Here is a 20,904-nt window from a genome sequence, read left to right as displayed (position 1 = left end):
CTATTCGCCCGCCTTGGCCTCAGAGTCTTCCCCGCTGGCCTGCGTGGAATTGATGAGTTTATTTTCCTTTTTCCACTTCATGCGCCGGTTCTGGAACCAGATCTTGATCTGGCGCTCCGTGAGGCAGAGCGCATTGGCGATCTCGATGCGGCGGCGCCGAGTCAGGTAGCGGTTGAAGTGGAATTCCTTCTCCAGCTCCAGGGTCTGGTAGCGCGTGTAGGTCTGGCGGCCTCTGCGCCCGTGACTCCCATACACAGCACCTGCAGGCAGAAATGAGGCGCGGATAAGGCAAAAACAATCGACCCCCTATGCCTCCCAACCAGCAGCCTCTAAACTGGAAACTACACTACAACCACCCCAGCTTCTAGCATCACAAAAAAAGAGCAAAAAAGCCGGCTGGATGGCAAAGATTATTTCATACCAATCGAGATGGGTTTTTCCACCTAAAAACGATTTGGTTGGGAAGTTATTGATTTTTGACAAATGTGGTTTATAGTAAAACCATCAGACGTGAAAAAAAAATAGCATGGGCATTCTTAATTTGAGAGACCAAAGTCACTGTTTCCAGGGAGTAAAGCAATTATTTGTCTGTGGGTAAAGTGGGGGACCCTGGGAGCAGTGTGGAAATTGAATGCCTACATTGATGTCTGTGAAAGAAGCTGTGAAGTCAGATCTCAATGTATTTTTTGGAAAGTTAAATATGGTCAGCCTTTTCCAATCTTTGCATATTGTTAGCAAGTTATGGGATCCATCTGATAACACTCCAGTGGGGAGAGTTCAGTTTTAAAGCAACAACACTGTAAGTTTTAAAGTTCCCATTAGGCTCTATCTCTGCTCCAAAGGTTAAGAGGATGCCCTCTGTGGTCTTGGAAAACATGGGGGCAAAGAGAGTGTGCTGTAGGTGAGCTGGTGGTGGACTGGCAGTGACTGAATGTGTTGGGCTGTCTGGGTGCCAGAGGTACCCAAGGGCGAGAGAACCCACTCCCCAAGCAGGGAATGAGGCTCAGGCAGGGTCTCAGGAGCAGACAGAAGTTGACTAAGAGTTGGAAGCTAAGTGGAAGGTAAAAGAGGGAGGCAGGAGAAGGGGGGAGGATAGAGGGAGGGATATTCTGAGAAGGTGGCCCTCCAAAGCTTTGGTACAGACACTGAAAGGTTAAATGTGAAAATGGGGGGCCTCTGCTTGTCTGGGCTTCTGGACTTCCAAAGGGAAGAAGAGGGGAGAGGGGGAGGAAAGTGAAGGAGTTTGTCTGTGCCACCTTCTGAAGGCCCTCTCTGCTTGGAAACCTGAGGGGGTGGTACCAGGGCGCAGCTGAGCTTTCTCATCTCAGCCAGTTTTCTTCTCCCTCTTCTGTTCCCCTGTTACAGGGCTCATATAGCCTGGTAGAGTCCTTCATACTCCCCTAAAGTGTCACCTTACAGGGATATCATGGCCCTATCTTTCCTCTGGCTGGGCCTGATTGTCCCATGGGAATGTTTGGGTTTGACTTTCTTTCTCTTTCTTTCTTTCCTTTCTTTCTTTCTTTTTTTCTTTCCTTCCTTCCTTCTTCCCTTCTTTCTTTCTTTCTTTCCTTCTTTCTTTCGCTCTCTCTAAAACTTAAAAGCAAAGAAGGAAATTTTTTTCATTCTTTTCTTTTTTTCCCCTTCCTTCCTTCCTTCCTTCCTTCCTTCCTTCCTTCCTTCCTTCCTTCCTTCCTTCCTTCCTTCCTTCCTTCCTTCCTTCCTATCTCCCTGCCAGCTTTTTATTCTCCCTACACTCTCTGGGGTGGGAAGCAGGGAAATGCCTTACCCGCACAGGAATTCATCCGCTGCATCCAGGGGTAAACAGGGCTTGTGTACTTCCGGTCGGTGCCTTCCTCATGGAGGGCTTTGCCCTGAACGTTGCTGCTGTCTGGTTTGTACTGCTGCTCGGGAGAAAAGTGCAGGTAGTCCCCGGGGCCCCTCTGCTTGCTATTGCCCGAGGGTGAGGCGCCACTGAGGTCCTTATCAGAATAGAAACATGAGGCCCCGTACTCGTAGGATGCCCGGTTGCAGGCCAGGACCGAGTTGGACTGTTGGTAGAAACAAGGTGAGGTGTATGTCTTGTCCGGAAGACTCGACGCCCCGTAAGAGGCCGGGAAGGGCCTCAGCGCGTCATAGCCAGCCGGGTAGAGGGGCAGCTGGCCCAAGAAGGAGTCCTGGCCGCTGGGCAGGCTCCCAGGGAAAGTGGGGTTCACAAAATAGGAACTCATTTGCGCGCCCCTCTGCAGGACTGTGATTTGTTGTGTATTAGTACATCTGGCTATAACTATTAGTAGTCATCGAACTGGTTTGTTTCTGGATGGCCGAACGCCAAAAGCGACAGCAGCAAATCGCACCAGCTGACGCAGCGGCGGCCAATGGGAAAGAGAGCCAGAGCCCGCTCCCCGGGGACCGCGGCGACCGAGGCAGCAAAGTTACAAACAGCCCCCAGCCCGCCCGCCCGCCGCCCGCCCGGCAGATTAATGGGCACACACAGCCTGCCGGCCCCGCTCTCCCCCACACACCCCTGAACGCCAGCGGCGGGCATGGCCCGGGCAGAGAAGTGCAGATCTACCGCCCAGGTCAATGAGCAGGCCTGCTCTTTCCTTTTTTTTTTTTTTTTTTTTTTTTTTTTTTTTTTGCCTTCTTGGGTTTTGCTGGTTTTCCTCCCCAAACAGGAAACCTGGCAAGCCTGAGCCAGTGGGGCGGTGACAGGGATGGCTTTGCTCTTGAGAGCCTCCTGCTCCACTCAGGTCCTGGGTTACCCCTCCCCTTGCGCTCCCTTAATATCATGGGTGTGGGTTGTTGAACCGGAGAAGGGGCTCTGCTTAGCCAGGCCTTCACTCTCTACTTTGGAGCTGTGCTTTAGGGTTCCTTGAACACCTTATTCCCACTCGTTCTTACTACAGGTTGGGCCTTACTTCCCTAAAGCTGAAAGATCACCCCTCACTGACCAGGCCCAGGCCAAAGGCAGGGCCTTCCTGCAGCCCCTTCTTCTCAGTACCGCGCTCCAAGTTTGGCTCTCCTGCAATGGCCCGTGCCTGCCTGGCTTTAAAGCAAACACCTACCAGGGCTGTATATTGTATCGTGTCTTTGAATTTAGAGAAAGGAAAGGCTAAGCCCCATGGTTTTCCATGAGAAATGATCTGCAGGAGATTTGGTTGTGAGACTGGAACAGGAAGCCATCTGTGGGGCGTAACTCCCCTCACCTAGCTTTAAGCATCCCAAGACTCCTCCAAGTTACTGGATCTGCTTAGAGCAGCTACCGATAAAAATCCAGATACAGGATCTTCCCTGTCTCATTCCAGAGTTGGGAGAGACACGGGGCCCTTGGTTGAGCAGGTTTCAGAGTGCAGATCCTGGGGCCCAAAGCTTCACTCCGGATCATTAATGGGCTTGGTTTCGAGGCAGCACAGAGATTGGCACTGTCGCAAGCAGCCCACTTGTTCCCTACCTCCCCACCCTAAACTACTCCTTCTGCTACAGTATCTCAAAAACCAGAATAGTCCTGTCATCTTGGATGCTCCAGGGTCCTGAATTGCCTTGACCACCGACCCAGGCCTGGGGATAATTCAGAGAGGGCGTGGAAAGCCGGTCCTGGGCTTGCCTCTACATGGATGGTCTCATTTTGGTTTAAAAAAAAAAAGTGACATCGATTCGAAGGCACTTTCACGACTGTTTGTCCTTGAATTAGCTTTAAAGTCTCCAATTCTGAGAGACTATTTACAGATCTAGCTGGGGCTCTGGAGGTTGTTTTTAAGATCTGTAAATTCCTGACCTTTGCGGTCTGTCGGGGGATCTGGCTTGGGGGGAGGTGACAATTGGCAATGGTCCCATAGGAATCTGTTGCAGACTTCCTTAATCTCTTCCTTGCTTTTCGATTTCCCCCCTGACCTTCCTCCCCTCAAAAGAAAAAAATTGAAAAAGAACCTGCCTAAGGTAGGCCTCCAGAGAGCCTGTTAAGGCTCACCGAAGGATGGCTGTGCCAGAGGCCTTGTACTTAATGTCTTTATCTCTCCAACCCAAGCAAGTTTTCCCTTTGTACATAAATGAGCTGTTCAGGAGAGGATAAAATTTAACGTTTCTCACAGAGAAGATACAATATAGGGGAAATAAAGGGAAAATAAAAACACAATGGGGGGAAAGGAGGGATTTTTTTTCCTTAAAAGGCTGTTTGAAGAAAATACGTTTGACTTATTGGTTCTTAAAACAACAAATAATCAGATAACAATTATTTCAAGCAACATTCTTCGAAATGAAAGTAGCCATTTTCCAGGTGTTAATTGTTTACATTCGTCAGTTCTCTTTCAAGCGTCTCTGCCTCACACAGAGTTGGAGCTGATAGCAGTTTACCACCATTACTGCTGTGGTTTGATCTGAATTTCAGATTTAATTGTCTCAGCCAGTCAAAGAATTTGTTTTCTCAGCTAGAAGCCAGAAAATGTATTTCTAGCTTCTGTCAACATGAAGGTGGAAAAATATTAAATTGAAATCTTAACCTGTAAGCCCAGGCTAGTGTGTGTTGAAGTTGGCAGACAATCTATTTATCCGTCCACACATATGGATATAAACATATATATGGATATATATGGAGAGAGAGTCCTGACGGACAAGTGGAGAACAGGAACTCCACACCTTTAACAGAGCCTCATCCTGGGATGAGAATGACCACCCTAGGACTCTGCTAGACCACAGCTGCACAGAAAACTTACCTTTTATCTTCTCTTCAAAGAGGGTAGGATGGTAATAGGGTCATTCCGTTTGCCCTTTCTCTGGCTGCCCATTGAGCCCCTCCACGTCTGCCAGCCTGGAGCCTGGCCTGCAGGTGTGTGGGAGGACCCCGAAGTTCCACCTCCATCCAGCCAAATCTCTAGGCCAGAACCCAAAGCACACAGGTGTGGACCTCTGTCAGTTACCGGCTCTCTCCTGGAGCCGCCTTCCACGTTACAGTCAATCCTCGGGGCCAGGCCAGCAGGCCTCAGAACTACAATTGGTCTCTCCGATGTCAGAATCCCAAAGTCAAAGCGTTCCCCAACTGGCGTGAGCCCTCGGGACGCCTTTGGGACGCGCAGTTTGGACAGAGCAGCCATGACCAGCCAGGCGGCCTGTACAACCAGTCTCCATGGTTCTGGGTTGGGGAAGAGGAAAGGACACGAATCTATTCCAGCGGCTGAGGTTTCTGCCATGGGTAGCTGAAGCAAGGAGATTTCACAGCCAAATAGACCCTTGGAGACTGCCCCTTAGGTCCCCTTTTGTCCCCCCCCCCTTCCCCTGCTTCTGGGGAATCTGAGGGGCCCGTACAGCAGTCGCGCCAGACTCAAAGAGGCGGGCCGCTGCTGGCGCCGGTCCCGGCGACGGCCACAGCGTGGCAGCAGCGAGCTCCCGGCTCAGTCGCAATAAATAATCCGCCTGCGGCAGCCGCAGTCAAGCAGCCAGAGGCCTTAGGAGGCAAATGCGGCGCATTATCTGCCCCCTGCCCGGGGGTGCATCCATAGGGCTGTCCGGCAAACATTCCAAACATCTACAGTCCTTCGAAATTGTCTGGCCTAGGCCGAGACACTATCTTAGGGAAACCGCAGCGACAGCAACCAAAACCAGACAACAACAACAACAAAAAGAGCCACAGCCAGGAACCTCGCGACTGATGCTCGCGTGTCTCCCGGGGACAAGTCTAACCTGGTCAGACCCGCTTTCAGGCCCATCCACCATGGCTGGTGCCACCTCGCAATGCAAAGCCACCCCTTAGGCCAGCAGCTCTCAGTGTAGTCTCGCTGTTAGCTGTAGCAAGGGAGATGGGGAATCGGACTGTGGACACCAGCCTGCTTCTTAGGTGGCTTGGGACTGCAAGCCTGCTATTACCCAGACACTATTTTGCAACCTTCCTTCAGAAACCATAGATGTGGTCCTTCCACCTGCATCAACACAACGTCCCCCCCCCCGCACCGAAACATCCCCCTCTCCCAGTAGCACCCAATTAACACGATTCTCTCCTCCAACACAGAATTCCACACTTCCACCTAGCCCCTTTCCCAGGGCTCGAGACATCGCTCTGGTCGGAAAAACAGGCAACCGTCGGTGAACTCTGAATTAGTAAGTTTTGTTACTGTGTTCGCTTCCTTTCCCGTTCTCTTCTCTCTCAGCCTAACCCCCACAGCAAAGTCCAGTGTACCGAAGCTAACAAAACGCCGGTGCTGGTCGCTTTGCTCACCTCTCTGCCCAGAGATAGTCGGGAACTATCGCTGGCTATTGGGGAAGTCGGTTGAATCAATTGGGTCACGAATGAAACAATCCCAAACTCCAGAGGCTGATAGGGAACAGCGTAATACCAAATCACTTCCTTTGGGGCTTCCGGAGGGTCACTCGGGAAAGAGGGTGGGGGTGGGGGTGTGAAGACCCAAGCGGTGCTGCCCGGTGCCAAGGCGCTGTGCCACGGAGGGGAAGGCTGGTCTGCCTTTAGGGAGGAGGGAAAGAAGTGATTGTAGGTGGTGGCGGTAGTGGGTGAGAATGAGTGGTGTGTTTGGACTGTGGTGTGTATTAAGGTTAAGTGTGAAGGGACAGTAGGAAGAGGGAGAAAAAGGCCCCTTTTCAAAGTCGCTCTTGGTGCCTTCTCTCACCACTGTAGTACCTCACCCACCTTTGCCCTGTCTCCTTCCCACATGTCTCACCTTCAGACCGCGGCTCCCAGAAGCTCCTGCCTCTCTGACAGCTGTCGCTTCGGCAGCCCAAGAGACGAATTGTCCTCCTTCCTGGTGCCAGAGGACGCAGGAAATTAGCCAGGTTGCAAGTTGCAAAGCGTCGGCTGCTGCTCCAGGAACTGGACGCGCCCCACCTCCAGCGACAGCGGCCAGACTGGGCCTGGCAGCGGCTTCCCCTCGCTCGCCATCGCCGGACAAAGCGCAGCCCAAGCAGGCTGGGAAGGCAGAGAGCTCCGAAGCACGCAGGATGGAGCGGAGCAAAAGAATGCGGCTCTATTCTCGCAAGGGAAATTATAAAAAAGTTCATGTTCACGGTTCCTATTCACATGACCGACAGCGGCCAATGGAAGGGCCGAACAACTCATAAAGTTGTATTGCAAAGTTGTAAATTTTCATAAACAACAACGGATTTATGACCCTTTCCCCATCACTAAGAGGAGGCAGCTCTTACACAGGCGCCATCTTACCACCGAGGCTGTTCCGATTTGGGGCTGCAGGTTTTACAGACTCTTTTAGGTTCGATTTTATTAAAAGAGTCCTAAGAAGCTGGCCCAACCCATCCAGGGGCTAAGAATGGAGACCTTCGCGGGCCAAGCTCGGGATTCTCTAAGCTACTTCCACCGCCCCTGGTCCCCTCGCCGCTAGCCCCTTCCCCAGCCACAGTCCTTCCTCAGCAACAGGACTTGACTAGGTTGTGCTGCCGGTTCTGAGGCCCATGGTGGTCCAAGAATTCCCCAGCTGCCGTGTTGGACCCTGGGGCATCCTCACCCCTACTGAAGGCTAAGTGGGGGTACTGCAGCAGGGACCCTGAATCCCATTTCCTTCCTACCCTGGGGCTGTATTTAAGGCGCATGCGGAATCCGGAATCAATTGGAGGGTAGGTAATGCCCTTTTAGAGCTCAGTCTACACCTTTAGAGGAAAGTTGAATTGGAATTCGTTCATGGGATTTATGGAAGTTTGAGAGGCTGTAGATAGAATACACGGCATTAACAAGATAGTCTGTTTTCAATGGATCTAGATAGGTATTGGTGCACATACAATAGCCAGAGAAAGGCTCATAAACAATTATAGTCAGAAAAACACAGAAATCCCCCCCTACAATTATAGACATGGGAGATGTTCACACGCACATGTTATGAAGATGTATTATGGAAATGTATACGATTATGATAACCATAAGCAGCCACACAGAGAGATAGAAACATGCTATGTACTCATAAAACATGTAAAAAGAGACATGATACATTTGTCTATGAATACTCAAGGACAGCTTCTGCAGTTGCTCCCCATGTTTCTTTGACCTACAGCCAGGGTTTGCCCTTCAGCTATGGCCACTTCCCCTTGCCCCAGACCCTCTGGATAAAGCAATCACCAAACGTCTTTGTCACCAAGCATCTTTATTGTTACATAAAACACAGGTACTGGGCAGGAAAGCATGCCTTCCCTAGACCCCAGGCTGGGTGTAGGGGGGACATGGGGAAACAAGGAAAATGATGGGCCCGGGGAGGGTACTGGACCTCCCCCCCACCCGCTACAGAATTAGTTCAATACAACACACCATGCTACAAAGTCGCCCCATTGAAACATCCTTCCCAAGTCAAGACATTCCTTTACAAATGAGCTTCGAGATTATAGAAATGACAACAAAAAATCTGGTTCAAATATACAGAATTTGCCCCTGTAGGAAAAGTCAAGGTATGCATATTTGACATGGCTGGAAAGTAGGACTCAGAAGCAAGGGAGAGAGGACACTGGGGCTGAGAACATCTCCTTAGTCCCACAAAAATAAAATAAAAACGACAAGCTATTCCAGAGGGCTGCAGTCAGCTCAGGAATGCTCCCTTCCTGGAGTAGGGGTAATGGCCCTGAACTTGAGGTGCCAAAGCCAGAGAAAGAGGGATTCTAGGTTGCAGCACTTGGCATACTTTGGAATAAATATATTATTTCTCAATTTAAATAGAAGCCAATGCCCTGGTCCCTGAACCTCACTGCCTTGTCATTGAAGCCTCGGTGACCCCAAAGACTATCAGCTACAAGCATCAAGGCCTGGCCCGGGAGGGATTGCCACTGAGAAGCAGACAAGCTAGCCAGCACGAAATAGGTAGTTTAGGGCTAGTAGGTAGTACTGATTATGTTTTTGCAGCTATGGGGGAGCAGGTGCTGGATGTCTGCCAGTGTTGGGACGTGGAGGGATTTCTTAGGAGTGGCGGCCCAGTAGGGATGGGCCCATAGGTAGTTTGGGAGTGCCTCTCAAAGAGGCCTGTGCTAGGTAGTATTTTGGCTGTGCCTGCGCACAACACTGGCCCAAGGTTGGGAGTATCTACAGGGTTCCTCAGAGGCAGAGAGGGTCTCCGAGGTGATGTAATTTCCCTGGGAGCTGGAGTGGGTGGTGGAATGGAATGAGAGTAGGGACTGATTCCCTCTTTTTCTTTCCCTTTCTTTTTTTTCCCTTTCTTTTACTTTTACACTTTATTTCCCCCCATTTGTGTAACTAAAATCAAGAAGTCTCTTAAAGACGCTTTTCCAACTGTCCTGTGCGGCCGGAGTCTGGAATCTTGGCCCTTTACTCCTCTTCCTCCTCTTCCTCCTCCTCTTCCTCCTCCTCCTCCTCATCGGCCTTGTCAGCAGCCGTGGAAACGGAGGGCACGGCGTCTTCGGGGGCTGCCGTGGGGGCCTGGCTTTCATCCTTATGCTCTTTCTTCCACTTCATGCGCCGGTTCTGGAACCAGATCTTGATCTGGCGCTCCGTAAGGCAGAGCGCGTGGGCGATCTCGATGCGGCGGCGCCGCGTCAGGTAGCGGTTGAAGTGGAATTCCTTCTCCAGCTCCAGGGTCTGGTAGCGCGTGTAGGTCTGGCGGCCTCGCTTCCTATCGGGCCCTAGGAGCACAAATTTGGACATATAGATAGACAGACATTGAGACCAGGATGTGGACAGAAGAGTGCTTTAGTCGGGCCAGCGGCCCAAGAGCCTGCACCTTCCACCTTGCCTAAATCCAGGTGCAACCCTCAACACCCCCAGCCGAGCTGGGGAGGAAAATTGTGAGCGGAAGGCCCCAGGGCCAGACAACCAAGAACGTCTGTGAAAAGCCTTCGGGCAGAATTCCAACTTTACAACTGGCCTTTCCAGCCGGCTACGTTTCCACAATGTCCTGCTTCTCCCTGACAAAGGGAAATTGTAAATATAGAGTGTGGCAAGTGGGCGAGTCGGCACTTGGGCCATTCAAAGGCGAGCCTAGCCGCTCCTCAGCCTTGCTAGACGAGTGGACGACCCTCCTCAGCGGCCCCATCCACAAGACCTTCCTGTGGCATTCCCGCCCTCTGTCCCATTGGCTTCAGCCCCGTCCTGGAAATGGTCTCTGGTACAGGGGTGGGTAAGGGATGCCCGAGGGATCTCAGTTCCCCTTGCCTTTGAGAAAGGCCAGGCCAAGGAAGAAGAAAAGGGAGAGAGAGCTGGAGTCAAGAAAGGGATAGAGGATAGGAAAGAGGGGAATAGAAAGAAAGACTGAGGGAGAGAAAAGAGAGGGAAAGGAAGAAGGGCTGGGGGGTGGGGAGAAAGAGAGAATACGAGAATGAGAATAGTGGAGAAACTTATTGTAAAAATTCCAAGGCAAATGGAGTTAAATAAATTTACGAGGATCGAACCCATTAATTGGGCCATAAAAAGTTTTATGAGCCTCATTTACATACAATGCTACGGGTCTCTCCACGCAATGGCGCCTCAGCTCTAATTAAAACCAGAAAGGCAGCGCCACGGGGACTTGCGGGGGCCGGACGGCTGGAAGCCGCCGGGGCTGGGCTCTCTCAGCCCCCCTCCCCGCGCCCCTGCTCCCGCCCGGCCGCTCCTCCCGCACGCCGACCCCGCCGGCCACTGCGCCTACCTGAACTGCGCATCCAGGGGTAGATGCGGAAACTGGCCTCGGCCGGGCCGTGCAGCACGCCCTCGTCCGCCTTGTCGCAGGCGCCTTTGGCGAGGTCACTGCAGAGCCCGGGGATGTTTTGGTCGTAGGAGGCGCAGGGCAGGTTGTAGGCGTCGGCTCCCAGACCGTAGCCGGACGCGAAGGGGCTCTGATACAGGGGGCTGTTGACATTGTATAAGCCCGGCACGGTGGAGGCGAAGGCGCCGGCGCCCGGCCCGTAGCCGCTTCTCTGCGAGTTGGGTGCAAAGGAGCAAGAAGTCGGCTCGGCATTTTGGAAGAGAGAAGCCCCCGCCGTATATTTGCTAAAAAGCGCGTTCACATAATACGAAGAACTCATAATTTTGACCTGTGATTTGTTGTCCGGCAGCTTTCAGTGTCGGTTTTACGAGGTAGCGTGATATATGATAACATTACACCCCCAGATTTACACCAAACCCCATTTTCTTTTGGACGGAGCTCGCCGCGGCACGTGACCGCCCACATGACCGCCTCCGCCAATCTCCGCAGCCCTCACAGGTGGTCCCCGCGCCACGGGCCGGCGGCCGCCTAGAATGGAAGGGGAAGAGGCTCAAATACGCGGCCTGCACCCGGCCGGCGCGGGGCGCCCAACGCCATCAGACCCCTAGGCTCGACCCCCAACCCTCACCCGACAACCCCATACCTATTCCTGACCCCCCCCCCAGTCCCCCAGATCCAGTGTGTGGATTCCCCCGTCTGGGTCCTCTCAGAGGATCCAAGACCCTCTGCAGGGTCTCTGCAACCTGTCCGCCTAAAGATGCTCTAGAGAGAAAGATCCACTCTTTGCCCATCTCTTGAGATTAGCAGGAGACCATTTGAGAGCGGATTTGATGCTCCAGCGAGAAGTCTGTAGGCGCGGCGGCTCCTCTAGACTAGCAGCGAGTGCACTGCCACAAACTGGAACCATGTGGTTCGAATAAAGTCAATGTCTCCCAGCTTCCATTCTTTAATCGGCGGCGGCGCACTGTTTATCTGCCCTAAAGGAAGCAGTGAAATATTTATCTATTAATGAGCCTCATTTGCCAACTGATTTACTAACGTGGGATTCCCTTTTCTCCTCCCAGACGCTGCGGCCCTGACAGTCTCTCTGCATTCGCTCCTGGGCACCTGGCTGGCTGTCTGCAACACCCGCTTTGTCCTTCCCACAACCCCTGCTTACCCCCCTGGATGACACGAAACGGGGTCATCCTCACGCAGTTTGGGGGGAATTCGACTCCACAGTTTTTAAACACATCCTACATACTGGGAGGTTCCTGGTAGCTCTCAGCCAAGCTACCCCTGGACTTCCACCTTGTAGGCTGGTAACAGTTTTCGAGCTAGTTTAGAGAAATGTGAGGTGGTCGCAGGGATTGGGTGACGTAGCCCAAGAAGGAACCCCAGTTCTTTAGGAGACAATAAAAGCCCTTTCAAGGGTCACCAGCTCCCGCCGCTTCACCTTTCTAAGCACCATGCTTTCTAACAAACAGGGTCTCATTCTGCCCCAAATACCCTGGGGGCTTACCTTGCTGGGTTTCAGACACCCTCCCCCTGTAGTGATAGGTCGGATGGAGGCTCTGCAGCCCATTCTCTAGAGGATATTTGGGTGAACCCTTTCCCTAAACGCCTCCTAAACTGCCAGGCCATGCTGGAAGACTGGCCCCCGTTTACTGCCCAGCTCGATTGCACACCATAAACCCGACTTCACAATGCAATTGCCCCGGAAATTCTCCTCTAAATTATAGAGTTTGGTTCCTGGTGTACAAAGCACTTTCTTATCACTTTCAGTGGGTCCAGGCTGCCTCTGCCTACCCCACCCCCGTTTACCGCATCCTCTCAGGGGGTCTTGGGAGCACAAAAGACAGAAGGATGTTCAAATCCCTCTGGACCCAAGCCCCAGCTTCTACCTAGTAAAGGGCTCAGGCTTTGGTGGGGAGGAGGGCAGGTGGGAGCTGGGCTATCTGGGGACCCCGAGGCGGCAATATCCGGGATCCTCTTTATAATGGATCTGGATGGGAAACAGAAGAGGTAAAACAGGAAAGGGGGGGGGGAATCGAAATAACTGCATCTTCTAAAAGAGAAATAAAATTCTAAAATAGCTAAAAGAAGACGAAGCGAACAAAAAGGCTAGGAGATCAAAGAGGCGAAATTAGAAGGCTTTAGACCAATAAATTGTCCCTGGGGTGACACAGAGCAAGGCACAAAGTGAAAGTCTGTCTAGACTCAGAGCGACTGGAGCCCTCCAAAGCTACCGTGTTTAAAGTGGAACTTTCCTTTAGGAGACCTGACTACCAGAGTGTGGAGCGAGTTAGATCGAGCAGGAAAAATTTCACACTAACATGCCTAGGAAGGTCTGCTGGATTTGGCCAGGCACGACTAAGAAGTCCGGGCAAGAGACTCTGTCCTAGTTTGCCAAGGTAAAATAGATTCCAAATGCTGCTGCTTTAAGGCCTTGGCACTTCTGGGCCCAAGCCTTTCCTCTGAGCAAGGCCCAAGGGTCACCACAAACCTTCACTTCGTTTCTGCGTCTCTCTTCCCTGGGCAGACTTTGAGCAAAATCAGACCCTCAGCAAGGCCTATTTAATTATATGTTCTTTAGCCATTGACTCCCTGTTTATTTGATGGAAATGTATCTGTAATGTGCGAAAATATTCACCTACTCTTTAACCCAGGACCCGGAGAAGACGCTTTAAGCTAGTTTTTAATCTGCTGTCTAAATACTTCTCAACGCCTTCTCAGAATTAGCTTTCAAACCTACTGCCTGAGTTTGTTTCCTCCGTTTCCGGTGGCCGAATAGCCCTCGATGTTTAAATCCAGGTTTAGAACATAAACCCAGACCTTTGCAGCAAACGGCACATTCTGCAGCAGCGTGCGTAGTGCTGAGTTTAGGGAACTTTAAACGTTTCTATTCTCCCCTGAGAAGACTTCGGCTATTGGGCTTTGAGACTGTGTACCACTTGGATGAGGCCACCAATTTCTCCCCGAAGCGAACAAATAAACTACGTTCCTTGCCCGGTCTTGTCCGGGCGAAGACGACCTCAGGCTGTGAAAAAGCCTCTGAGCAGCCTGCCCGCCACCGCCAGCAGTCGCCCCGTCGGCCAAGGGCAAGAGAGGCCAGGCCGCCGGCCTAGGCAGTTCACCAGGCCTCTGAGCCCCTGGAGGTTTGCACCTACCTGGGGCCTCTGTGATCCGTGGAGGGAAGCCGCTGCTGCCAACCAGTGACTTCCACTGTTAGAAAAATGAAGCTTTCTATTTTGTGTCCACTGCTCGGCAGTAACATAAATATAGATTTCTGAGGATTAAGATAGGCGAACACGTATCTCTTGAAGCTCCCTGCAGGAAGCTATAAAACCCTTCCTGCAATCAGATACCTTGAAGTAGCGTGAGTTACACACGAAAATATAAGGGTGATGTGTGCCTGTAATACCCACGTGTGTGCAGGAAAAAAAAATTTTAAGGGAGTAAGAGGGAGAAAAAGAGGGAGACCCAGGAGAGATGTCAGCCAAAATCGAGTCCCTGTTTTTACAGCGTGTTCAGCGCGGAGATGCGAGTCATAAACATTTTGTGGGCTTGGCCGAGACTATTACGACCCAAATAAATGCACTGCAGTCGATATTCAAGGCACTTGGAAAGGGTTGGTTCTCTGTTTGCTCTTGTGCTTTCTTTCCCGAACCATCCTACACCAGGGGCTGATCCTAACACACTGGCCGCCTTTGCTCAGAAGCATGTCCCATCTAGCATTAAAATTCGGCAGGGAGTGAATTGGAATTTTTAAAAATTTTCTTCTAGCCTCCTCAACCAGAGGAGGGCCAGAGTAGCCGTGGCTCTTCAATACCAAAGAAATACCACAGGCCGGAGAAGCAAGAACTACTTTAACCACACGAATGCCAGTTTTGAAGCTAGACTGTTTATTGTACTAATTTAAACGTGTGTATCGTTTATTTTTCCAACAACCCAACAGTTCCTAGACTATGCCCTGAGTTACCCCAACATGGCCAAGTTCCCCGAAGATCTACACAAGACAGCCATCAAGTATGATTTTATAACCAAATTTCAGCCGCCTAATTTTAAGGTCAGGTATTCAATTTGGCCAAGTCCCCCCGACTCTCTCTCTCTCTCTCTCTCTCTCTCTCCTTACTCTTACTGGTGCTGGCTAGCTAGGCCCGGTACCCGACCCTGAACCAGGTTTTGGGGCCTCACGGGTCGGCGGAACCCGTGGCCACAAGGTGCGTTCTCTGTTAGTTCATCTGGTCCTGGGGCCGTAGGTGCTCGTCCCCTTGTTCTTCGATCACGAACGACCGTCCCCGTCCGCCTCGCTGTCCCTAGATCTCTGCTGGGATGAGGACTGTGACCCTGGAACGGAACTGGCGCTCTCAGCCACAGCCCCGCACCTTCGGCATCGCTGCTGCCACGCAACGCAGCGGCCTCGGAATGGGGCCTGGGAGGAGCGAGCGCGGGCGGTCAGGCAAGCCCCGGCGCATGCTTGTGTCCCCTGGAGCCTTTCAGGCTGGTATGAGCAGCAGGGAAAATATACGACTACTGTTCACGCAAATCCCATTTCAGAGAAAGGCTGGCTTCAAGTCGACATTTTAGGAGCTTCCTAGGTCGCGGCGGCCGGAGATGGCGGCGAGAACGCCTCTTGCGTGGAGCCACACTGCCATCTCCTGGAATTTTCTTTGCACTGCAGCCGCAGCTGCTCTGGCCCGCGTGAACTTCGGCGTCGCCTGTGACCCCACCAGCGTTCCACTCCCATGGGCGGAGCGAGGGCCCTGTCCCTGCGGATCCTTGGGGAGCCAGGAACCTACGCTGCAGAAGGGGCAATACCCATAAAAGAGGGCTGTTTCCGCAGTCTCTTTATCGGCGGCAGACAGAACAAACAAATGAAAGGGTTTTGGTGGGATACCCTAATTGGAGCTGGACAGTTGTAAACTCATTAAGAGCCGAATTCCAGACAGTTCGCAGACCTTCCTTTATGGCACACCCTTACTGCGTAGGCTTTGAAGTCCTTTCTGTCTGCAACAACAGAGGGCGTGCCAACCTGGCGGCGCATTGGGGGTGGGGACTAAGGAGAAGCCCCATCTACCCGCATTCTGGTCCCCCTTTCCTGCGTCAGAAGACAGTCAACATTACAGAAAGATGGGGGGGCGTGCAAAGAAAAGGAATTTGGGGGACTGTTGTGTTGTGAGGCGAGGCAGAATTCTCTGGCTGCATCTGGAAGGCGCTTGGGTCTCGGAAGGCTTGTAGCCAGGGTCCCCCTACGCAGTCCTTGACACCCCATAAAGGGTAACAGCCCTCATTTTCTTTTATGGCGCTTCGGGGCTTGTCGGTTGCTAAGGCCTGCTTCTGTGGGGACTTATGCTCTGGAGGTGGCTTAGCAGTGTAGGATGCTGGTCCCTACCCCGAACCCTCCCCAGGGCAGGTTGGCAGGACCCAGTGGGGCACAAGGATACAGATTTTCCACTTTCTGAAAACCCCTGAATATTTGAAGGAGCCACCTCATCGCCCACGTGTGGCTCCAGCTTGTCTCCTTGGAGCCCTCTTAGCAGGGAACAAACCCTCAGGTCCTTATCTTGCAGCCCTCGACTTGACCACCCTACTTCCAAAGGCTTCAGCTGATTTTTTTTTTTTTTTTTTTTTTTTTTTTTTTTTTTGGTTGTTGTTTTGTTTTGTTTTTGTGAATCCAAGTTTGGGGAAAATTTTTTTGAGGCACCAAAAATGAAAAAGTGGACTTTTCACCGCTGTTGGCCAGCAATGGCCAGATCTTCTGTCCTGAACCCCAGATGCTTCGAGGTGCTTCTCTGGTCGCCTGACTAACAGAACCTATTTGCTACGGCCTTTGGTCTTCCCAGCTTTCCGCAGCTCCTGCTTCCCACCGACCCCTTGCCGGTCGGAAGTGCTTAGGCCTGGCCCATCTGTGGCTCGTTCCAGCTAAAGACAAAACTGGGGCTTTCTCCCGCCTCACCTCAGCCCTCCCCCGAAAACAGACCTAGAAAAAGAAGGTGCAGAAAGCAGACCCGCACAACGTAAAAGAATCAATATATTTTATTTGGCAAAAGTTAAATGTCTCGACACAACAGTTTGGTCAGTAGGCCTTGAGGTAACTATTGCAAAATATACAGTGTATGTTCAGTGCGATGGAAACCCCAAATTCACCAAGGATACAAATCTACAGTAGCCCAATAGCCATCTCATGGTGTATAATTTATTATCAATAAAATTAACTCCATTACAATAAGCACTCACTTTCCCCTAAATAAAATTAAGCATAAACCATAGGTAGTAACCCTCTGCACATATGCATAGCTCTGAATTTTCCTCACTTCTCCTCTGGTGCAAAAAAACAAAGATTCAAGCTTTCTGATCATGAATATTTTTTTAATATGGAGATCCTATATACACTGGACAAAACTGGAATCTAGACCGTGTAAAGATGAAGAAACCCACATTTCCAAAGTAGATAAAATCATGAATCTATGCATCCCGGAGAAAGACGTCCCTTTTCTTTCCAAGTCTGATTTCACTGGGAAATCCTCACAGCTAGTTTACAATTGTAGGTTAACAGTCTAATTACACAGAAGACATTTCCCACTACAGAGCTATACTCTATGCAACAGCATTTCTCCCCCCATAAACAACCTGAGTTCAAATTGAATTCTAGCTTCCACAATCACAATGGGTACTTCACCCAGCACAGAAGTTTGAGTCACAAAACATAATTACCACAATAAAACACAGTGTTCAAGTATTTTGGCAGAACGATCTGCCACACGAAGAGCAAATTAAATTAGCTACAGAGACTAAAAACTATACAGCCAGTCCTCAACAGTTGTGCATTATATAAAAAGGTAGTTTTCTTTCCTTTTGCTTAAAGTCAGAAGCAGGTAGATTTTTTTAAAATATATATATACAAGCCAGCACATACAGCCAACAGCGCTAATGCCGTCCCTTGTGTGTGTGTGTGTGTGTGTGTGTGTGTGTGCCTTCTAGAAAACGGAAAGCTTACAATACCTCCTCCATTAAAGCCGCAGGCCTAGGAGCTAGCCTGAGCATGGACTGCCAAGGGGAGATGAGACCTGGGATTTAGAGCCCCTTTGTGCGGGTGGTGGAGGCTGGGTTTGGGAAAGAGGAGCGAAAGGGAGACAGACAGTTCTTTCTCTTTCTTCCTAGCTTGCTCTTAAAAAACAAAACAAAACAAAACAAAATGAGCCCCTAAAGGCTCACTCGTCTTTTGCTCGGTCCTTGTTTATCTTCTTCATTTTCATCCTGCGGTTCTGGAACCAGATCTTGACCTGCCTTTCGGTGAGGTTCAGCAGCCGGGCCACCTCGTACCTGCGGTCCCGTGTGAGGTACATGTTGAACAGAAACTCTTTCTCCAGTTCCAGCGTCTGATGCTTTGTGTAGGGACAGCGCTTCTTCCGAGTGGAGCGGGCGTGTAGCCAGTTGGCGGCCGGGTTATCTGCGGAGGGAGAGAGACACTGGGTTTAGAAGGGGGAGCATCCCCGCCCGCGTGGGTCTGAAGGAACCTCGTGGGGGTCTCTGGCCGAAGTGCAGGATGCCGCTGAATTGGTTAGAGCAAAACACAATGAAGCCCTGGCAGACAGACCCACCGAGGGTCGCTTGCAGCAGCGCCGAGAAAGTCCCAGCTCCCCCCCCCAACCCCACCCTCCTTTCGCCTCTCTCCTGTCCCTTCCTCTTCTTCCTCCCACAGCCTGCCTATTGTGAAAGGGTGAAATTTGGAAACCTTTTTTTTTTTTTTTTTTTTTTTTTTTTTTGCCAGCAAAGAAAGGAGCAGGCTGCCCCGAGTTCTTGTGGCAAGATTACACCCCTACCCCAACTGTCTTCCCTTCCCCAGCTTCCTTGCAACTGTCCCCACGCTTTATTTGACCTTCCCAGAAGGCCGTGGGAACTGCGCGGGAGGCAGGATGCCCCAGGGCCTTTGATCGGGGCTCCAACTTTATTTGAATCTGGCAAAGGGACCCTCATGGCTCCAAAGCCTCATCTTGGGCAGGATTTCCGCCGCCACCGGCCGAAAGCAAGAAATGGAGGGAATCCGAGGTCTCTCCAAGCGTCCCGGGTCAGATTGCCCGGCAGAGGCTGGCGTTGCTGCCACAGCCCGTGCACAATCTAGCCGCACAAAAGACATCTCTGCGCTGCTTTCGAAGAACCGCCCAAAGTCCTAGCCTGGGCAGCTTAGGAGAGGGGCGGCGGGTCTCGGCTCCACTCGCACGCCTGCCCCGCCCCCTCTTACTGCGGTATCCTCCTCCCTTTTCCCCTAGCCGGCCCAGCCTGATCCACACATTCTCTGGACTTGGGGTCCCTGTCAGAGGTGTTCCAAGCACCAACTTCTGGTTCTCGGGCCTTAGATTCAGAGGCACCCATCGAGGACGAAGGCAGGCTCGAGAGAAAGCTGATGCGCCGGTAGATCCTGGTGGCCTGCGTGGAGGCAGCGGCCGGTTCGCAGGAAGAAGACACTTACTGGGATCGATGGGGGGCTTGTCTCCGCCGCTCTCATTCTCGGCATTGTTTTCGGAGAAGGCGCCTTCGCTGGGTTGTTTTTCTCTATCAACTGGAGGAGAACCACAAGCATAGTCAGTCAGGGACAAAGTGTGAGTGTCAAGCGTGGGACAGTCACCCCTTCTGGCCGACAGCGGTTCAGGTTTAATGCCATAAGGCCGGTTGGAGGGTAAGCCCGCGAAGGAGAGCGCACCGGGCGTGGGCTCCAGCCAGGAGCGCATGTACCTGCCGTCCGGCGCCGCCGCCGCCACGGGCGCCTGGGGGTGCACGTAGGGGTGGTGGTGGTGGTACACCGCAGCCGGCACCGCATTGGCGCCCGTCGCGTGCACTGGGTTCCACGAGGCACCGAACACCGCCGCCTTGGACTGGAAGCTGCAAGGACTGAAGTCGGGGTGTTCGGCCAGCGCTGCCGCCTGCCTTGGGGGTTGGCCCAGGGCCCCTGGAGCGTAGCGTCCCGCACCCAGCTCGTCGGCGGCATCGGCGCCCAGCAGGAAGGAGTCCACATAGTAGTTGCCCAGGGCCCCGGTGGTGGCCATCGCTGTAGCCCGCGCCTGGCCGGCCCAGCCCGACCCGCCGAAATTATGAAACTGCAGATTTCATGTAACAACTTGGTGGCACCAGGGGGGGGGGTGAAGTACAGTCACCTAATAAGTTGCCGGCGCCCGCGCCCCCATTGGCCACGCGCGTCACGTGTCCGCCCGGCAGAACAATAACGCGTAAATCACTCCGCACGCTATTAATGGCCCGGTGTTTTGCAGTCATAATTTTTATAGCAAGAGCCATATGTTTTTATGCAAAGGGATCGCGCAGCTCCACGATCTGGTTTGTTTTAATTGTGGCCAACGAAGATTAAAAGATCAAATCTGGCCTTGCCCCTGTACTCTCCTTGCTACACCCTCCCCCCCACCCCCACACACATACCAGACGCACACACTTCTTAAGCGGACTATTTTATATCACAATTAATCACGCCATCAGGAAGGCGCGGGTCCCGCGTGCGACCGTGGCCAGCAGAGCCCCTCACATAAAATTAGACAATAATTGAAACCATAAAAAAGCAGCCAAATCGCATTCTCACTCCACTGTATTTAAATCTATATTTATGATATTTCATAAGGAGTTATTGTTTCGGAAGCCACACAGGCTGGTGGAAAGTCAGGAACAACCAACAGATTCCTTTGCCTCGCTGCAGCTCCCTGTAAAAATTTATGAGGACTTGGAAAGGTTAAATTAGACTGTTGTGTTTGGTTGGTGAGTACCCTGTAAATAACCCCTGCGGGTCCTCGGAGATGTGAGCCCCCTCCCCGCCCCCAGGCCCGTCTCGGAAAAAGTCAAATACAAGACTCTCTCCACCTCAGAGTGAACACCGCCCTTGTCGTGATGTACCTTCAATTGTACAAACACCTAAAATGGGCTACCGACCCTAGTGATACTGGAAAGCCAGCCGGGAGTTTGCACAGCATCCAGGTCACCCTTACTCTACAAGGGAAGGCCCCACAGAGAAGCTGCCAAGGAGAGAGGTGCCAGCTGCCCTCAAGGGTTTGTGTCACAAACGCCCTGATTGTGTCACAAGCGCCCTGGCCCACATCTTTGGGCACAAGCTGCTCGGCGAATTTTATTCCCCAGCCCGTGGATTCTGGGCTCCATCTTCTGTAATGTCTAGTCAACATCAGTACCAGAGGAGTTTGTCTTGCTGAGGGGTTGTCTCGCATAAAAGAGGAGCATTTAAGTGGCTGCTTCTTGGCCCAGTATGAACCTCTCTCTGGGATCCTTCCCTCCCTTGTGT

General features: G+C 51.9%; 3 protein-coding genes across 5 annotated transcripts; all 3 read right to left on the bottom strand.

Annotated features, from left to right (window-relative positions):
• Window positions 1-2,375, bottom strand: HOXA6 (homeobox A6; the record flags this gene model as incomplete). Its single annotated transcript, XM_080932270.1, has 2 exons — window positions 1,787-2,375; window positions 1-260 (listed from the first exon to the last, which is right to left on the bottom strand). Exons 1-2 carry the CDS (start codon window positions 2,226-2,228, stop codon window positions 1-3), a joined length of 702 nt encoding a protein of 233 aa, XP_080788396.1. The 5' UTR covers window positions 2,229-2,375.
• A 5,745-nt stretch (window positions 2,376-8,120) lies between these two features.
• On the bottom strand, window positions 8,121-11,049 carry HOXA7 (homeobox A7). Its single transcript, XM_080931944.1, has 2 exons — window positions 10,572-11,049; window positions 8,121-9,570 (listed from the first exon to the last, which is right to left on the bottom strand). The coding sequence occupies exons 1-2, from the start codon at window positions 10,945-10,947 to the stop codon at window positions 9,257-9,259; spliced, it is 690 nt and encodes a 229-aa protein (XP_080788070.1). The 5' UTR covers window positions 10,948-11,049; the 3' UTR covers window positions 8,121-9,256.
• A 5,609-nt stretch (window positions 11,050-16,658) lies between these two features.
• HOXA9 (homeobox A9) lies at window positions 16,659-19,835 on the bottom strand. Of its 3 annotated transcripts, XM_080932574.1 has the most exons (3): window positions 19,344-19,835; window positions 19,081-19,170; window positions 16,659-18,060 (listed from the first exon to the last, which is right to left on the bottom strand). In XM_080932574.1, exons 1-3 carry the CDS (start codon window positions 19,621-19,623, stop codon window positions 17,822-17,824), a joined length of 609 nt encoding a protein of 202 aa, XP_080788700.1. In that variant the 5' UTR covers window positions 19,624-19,835; the 3' UTR covers window positions 16,659-17,821. The 3 variants fall into 3 exon arrangements, with proteins under 3 accessions (XP_080788700.1, XP_080788698.1, XP_080788699.1); XM_080932572.1 differs by having other exon boundaries at window positions 19,081-19,835; XM_080932573.1 differs by lacking the exon at window positions 16,659-18,060 and having other exon boundaries at window positions 18,542-19,170.
• Window positions 19,836-20,904: the final 1,069 nt, after the last annotated feature.

This window comes from Micromys minutus, assembly GCF_963924665.1.
Source record: "Micromys minutus genome assembly, chromosome: 18".
Classification (NCBI taxonomy): Eukaryota; Metazoa; Chordata; class Mammalia; order Rodentia; family Muridae; genus Micromys; species Micromys minutus.
This window is presented reverse-complemented; position numbering and strand designations above follow the sequence as displayed.

Excerpts from the sequence above, each read along its gene's own strand:
- HOXA9 (XM_080932572.1), bottom strand. The coding sequence starts at position 19,654 with ATGGCCACCACCGGGGCCCTGGGCAACTACTATGTGGACTCCTTCCTG. Across the intron at positions 18,061-19,080 it reads CAAGCCCCCCATCGATCCCA|ATAACCCGGCCGCCAACTGG; the intron begins GTAAGTGTCTTC and ends CTCCCTCCGCAG.
- HOXA7 (XM_080931944.1), bottom strand. The coding sequence starts at position 10,947 with ATGAGTTCTTCGTATTATGTGAACGCGCTTTTTAGCAAATATACGGCG. Across the intron at positions 9,571-10,571 it reads CCCCTGGATGCGCAGTTCAG|GGCCCGATAGGAAGCGAGGC; the intron begins GTAGGCGCAGTG and ends TTGTGCTCCTAG.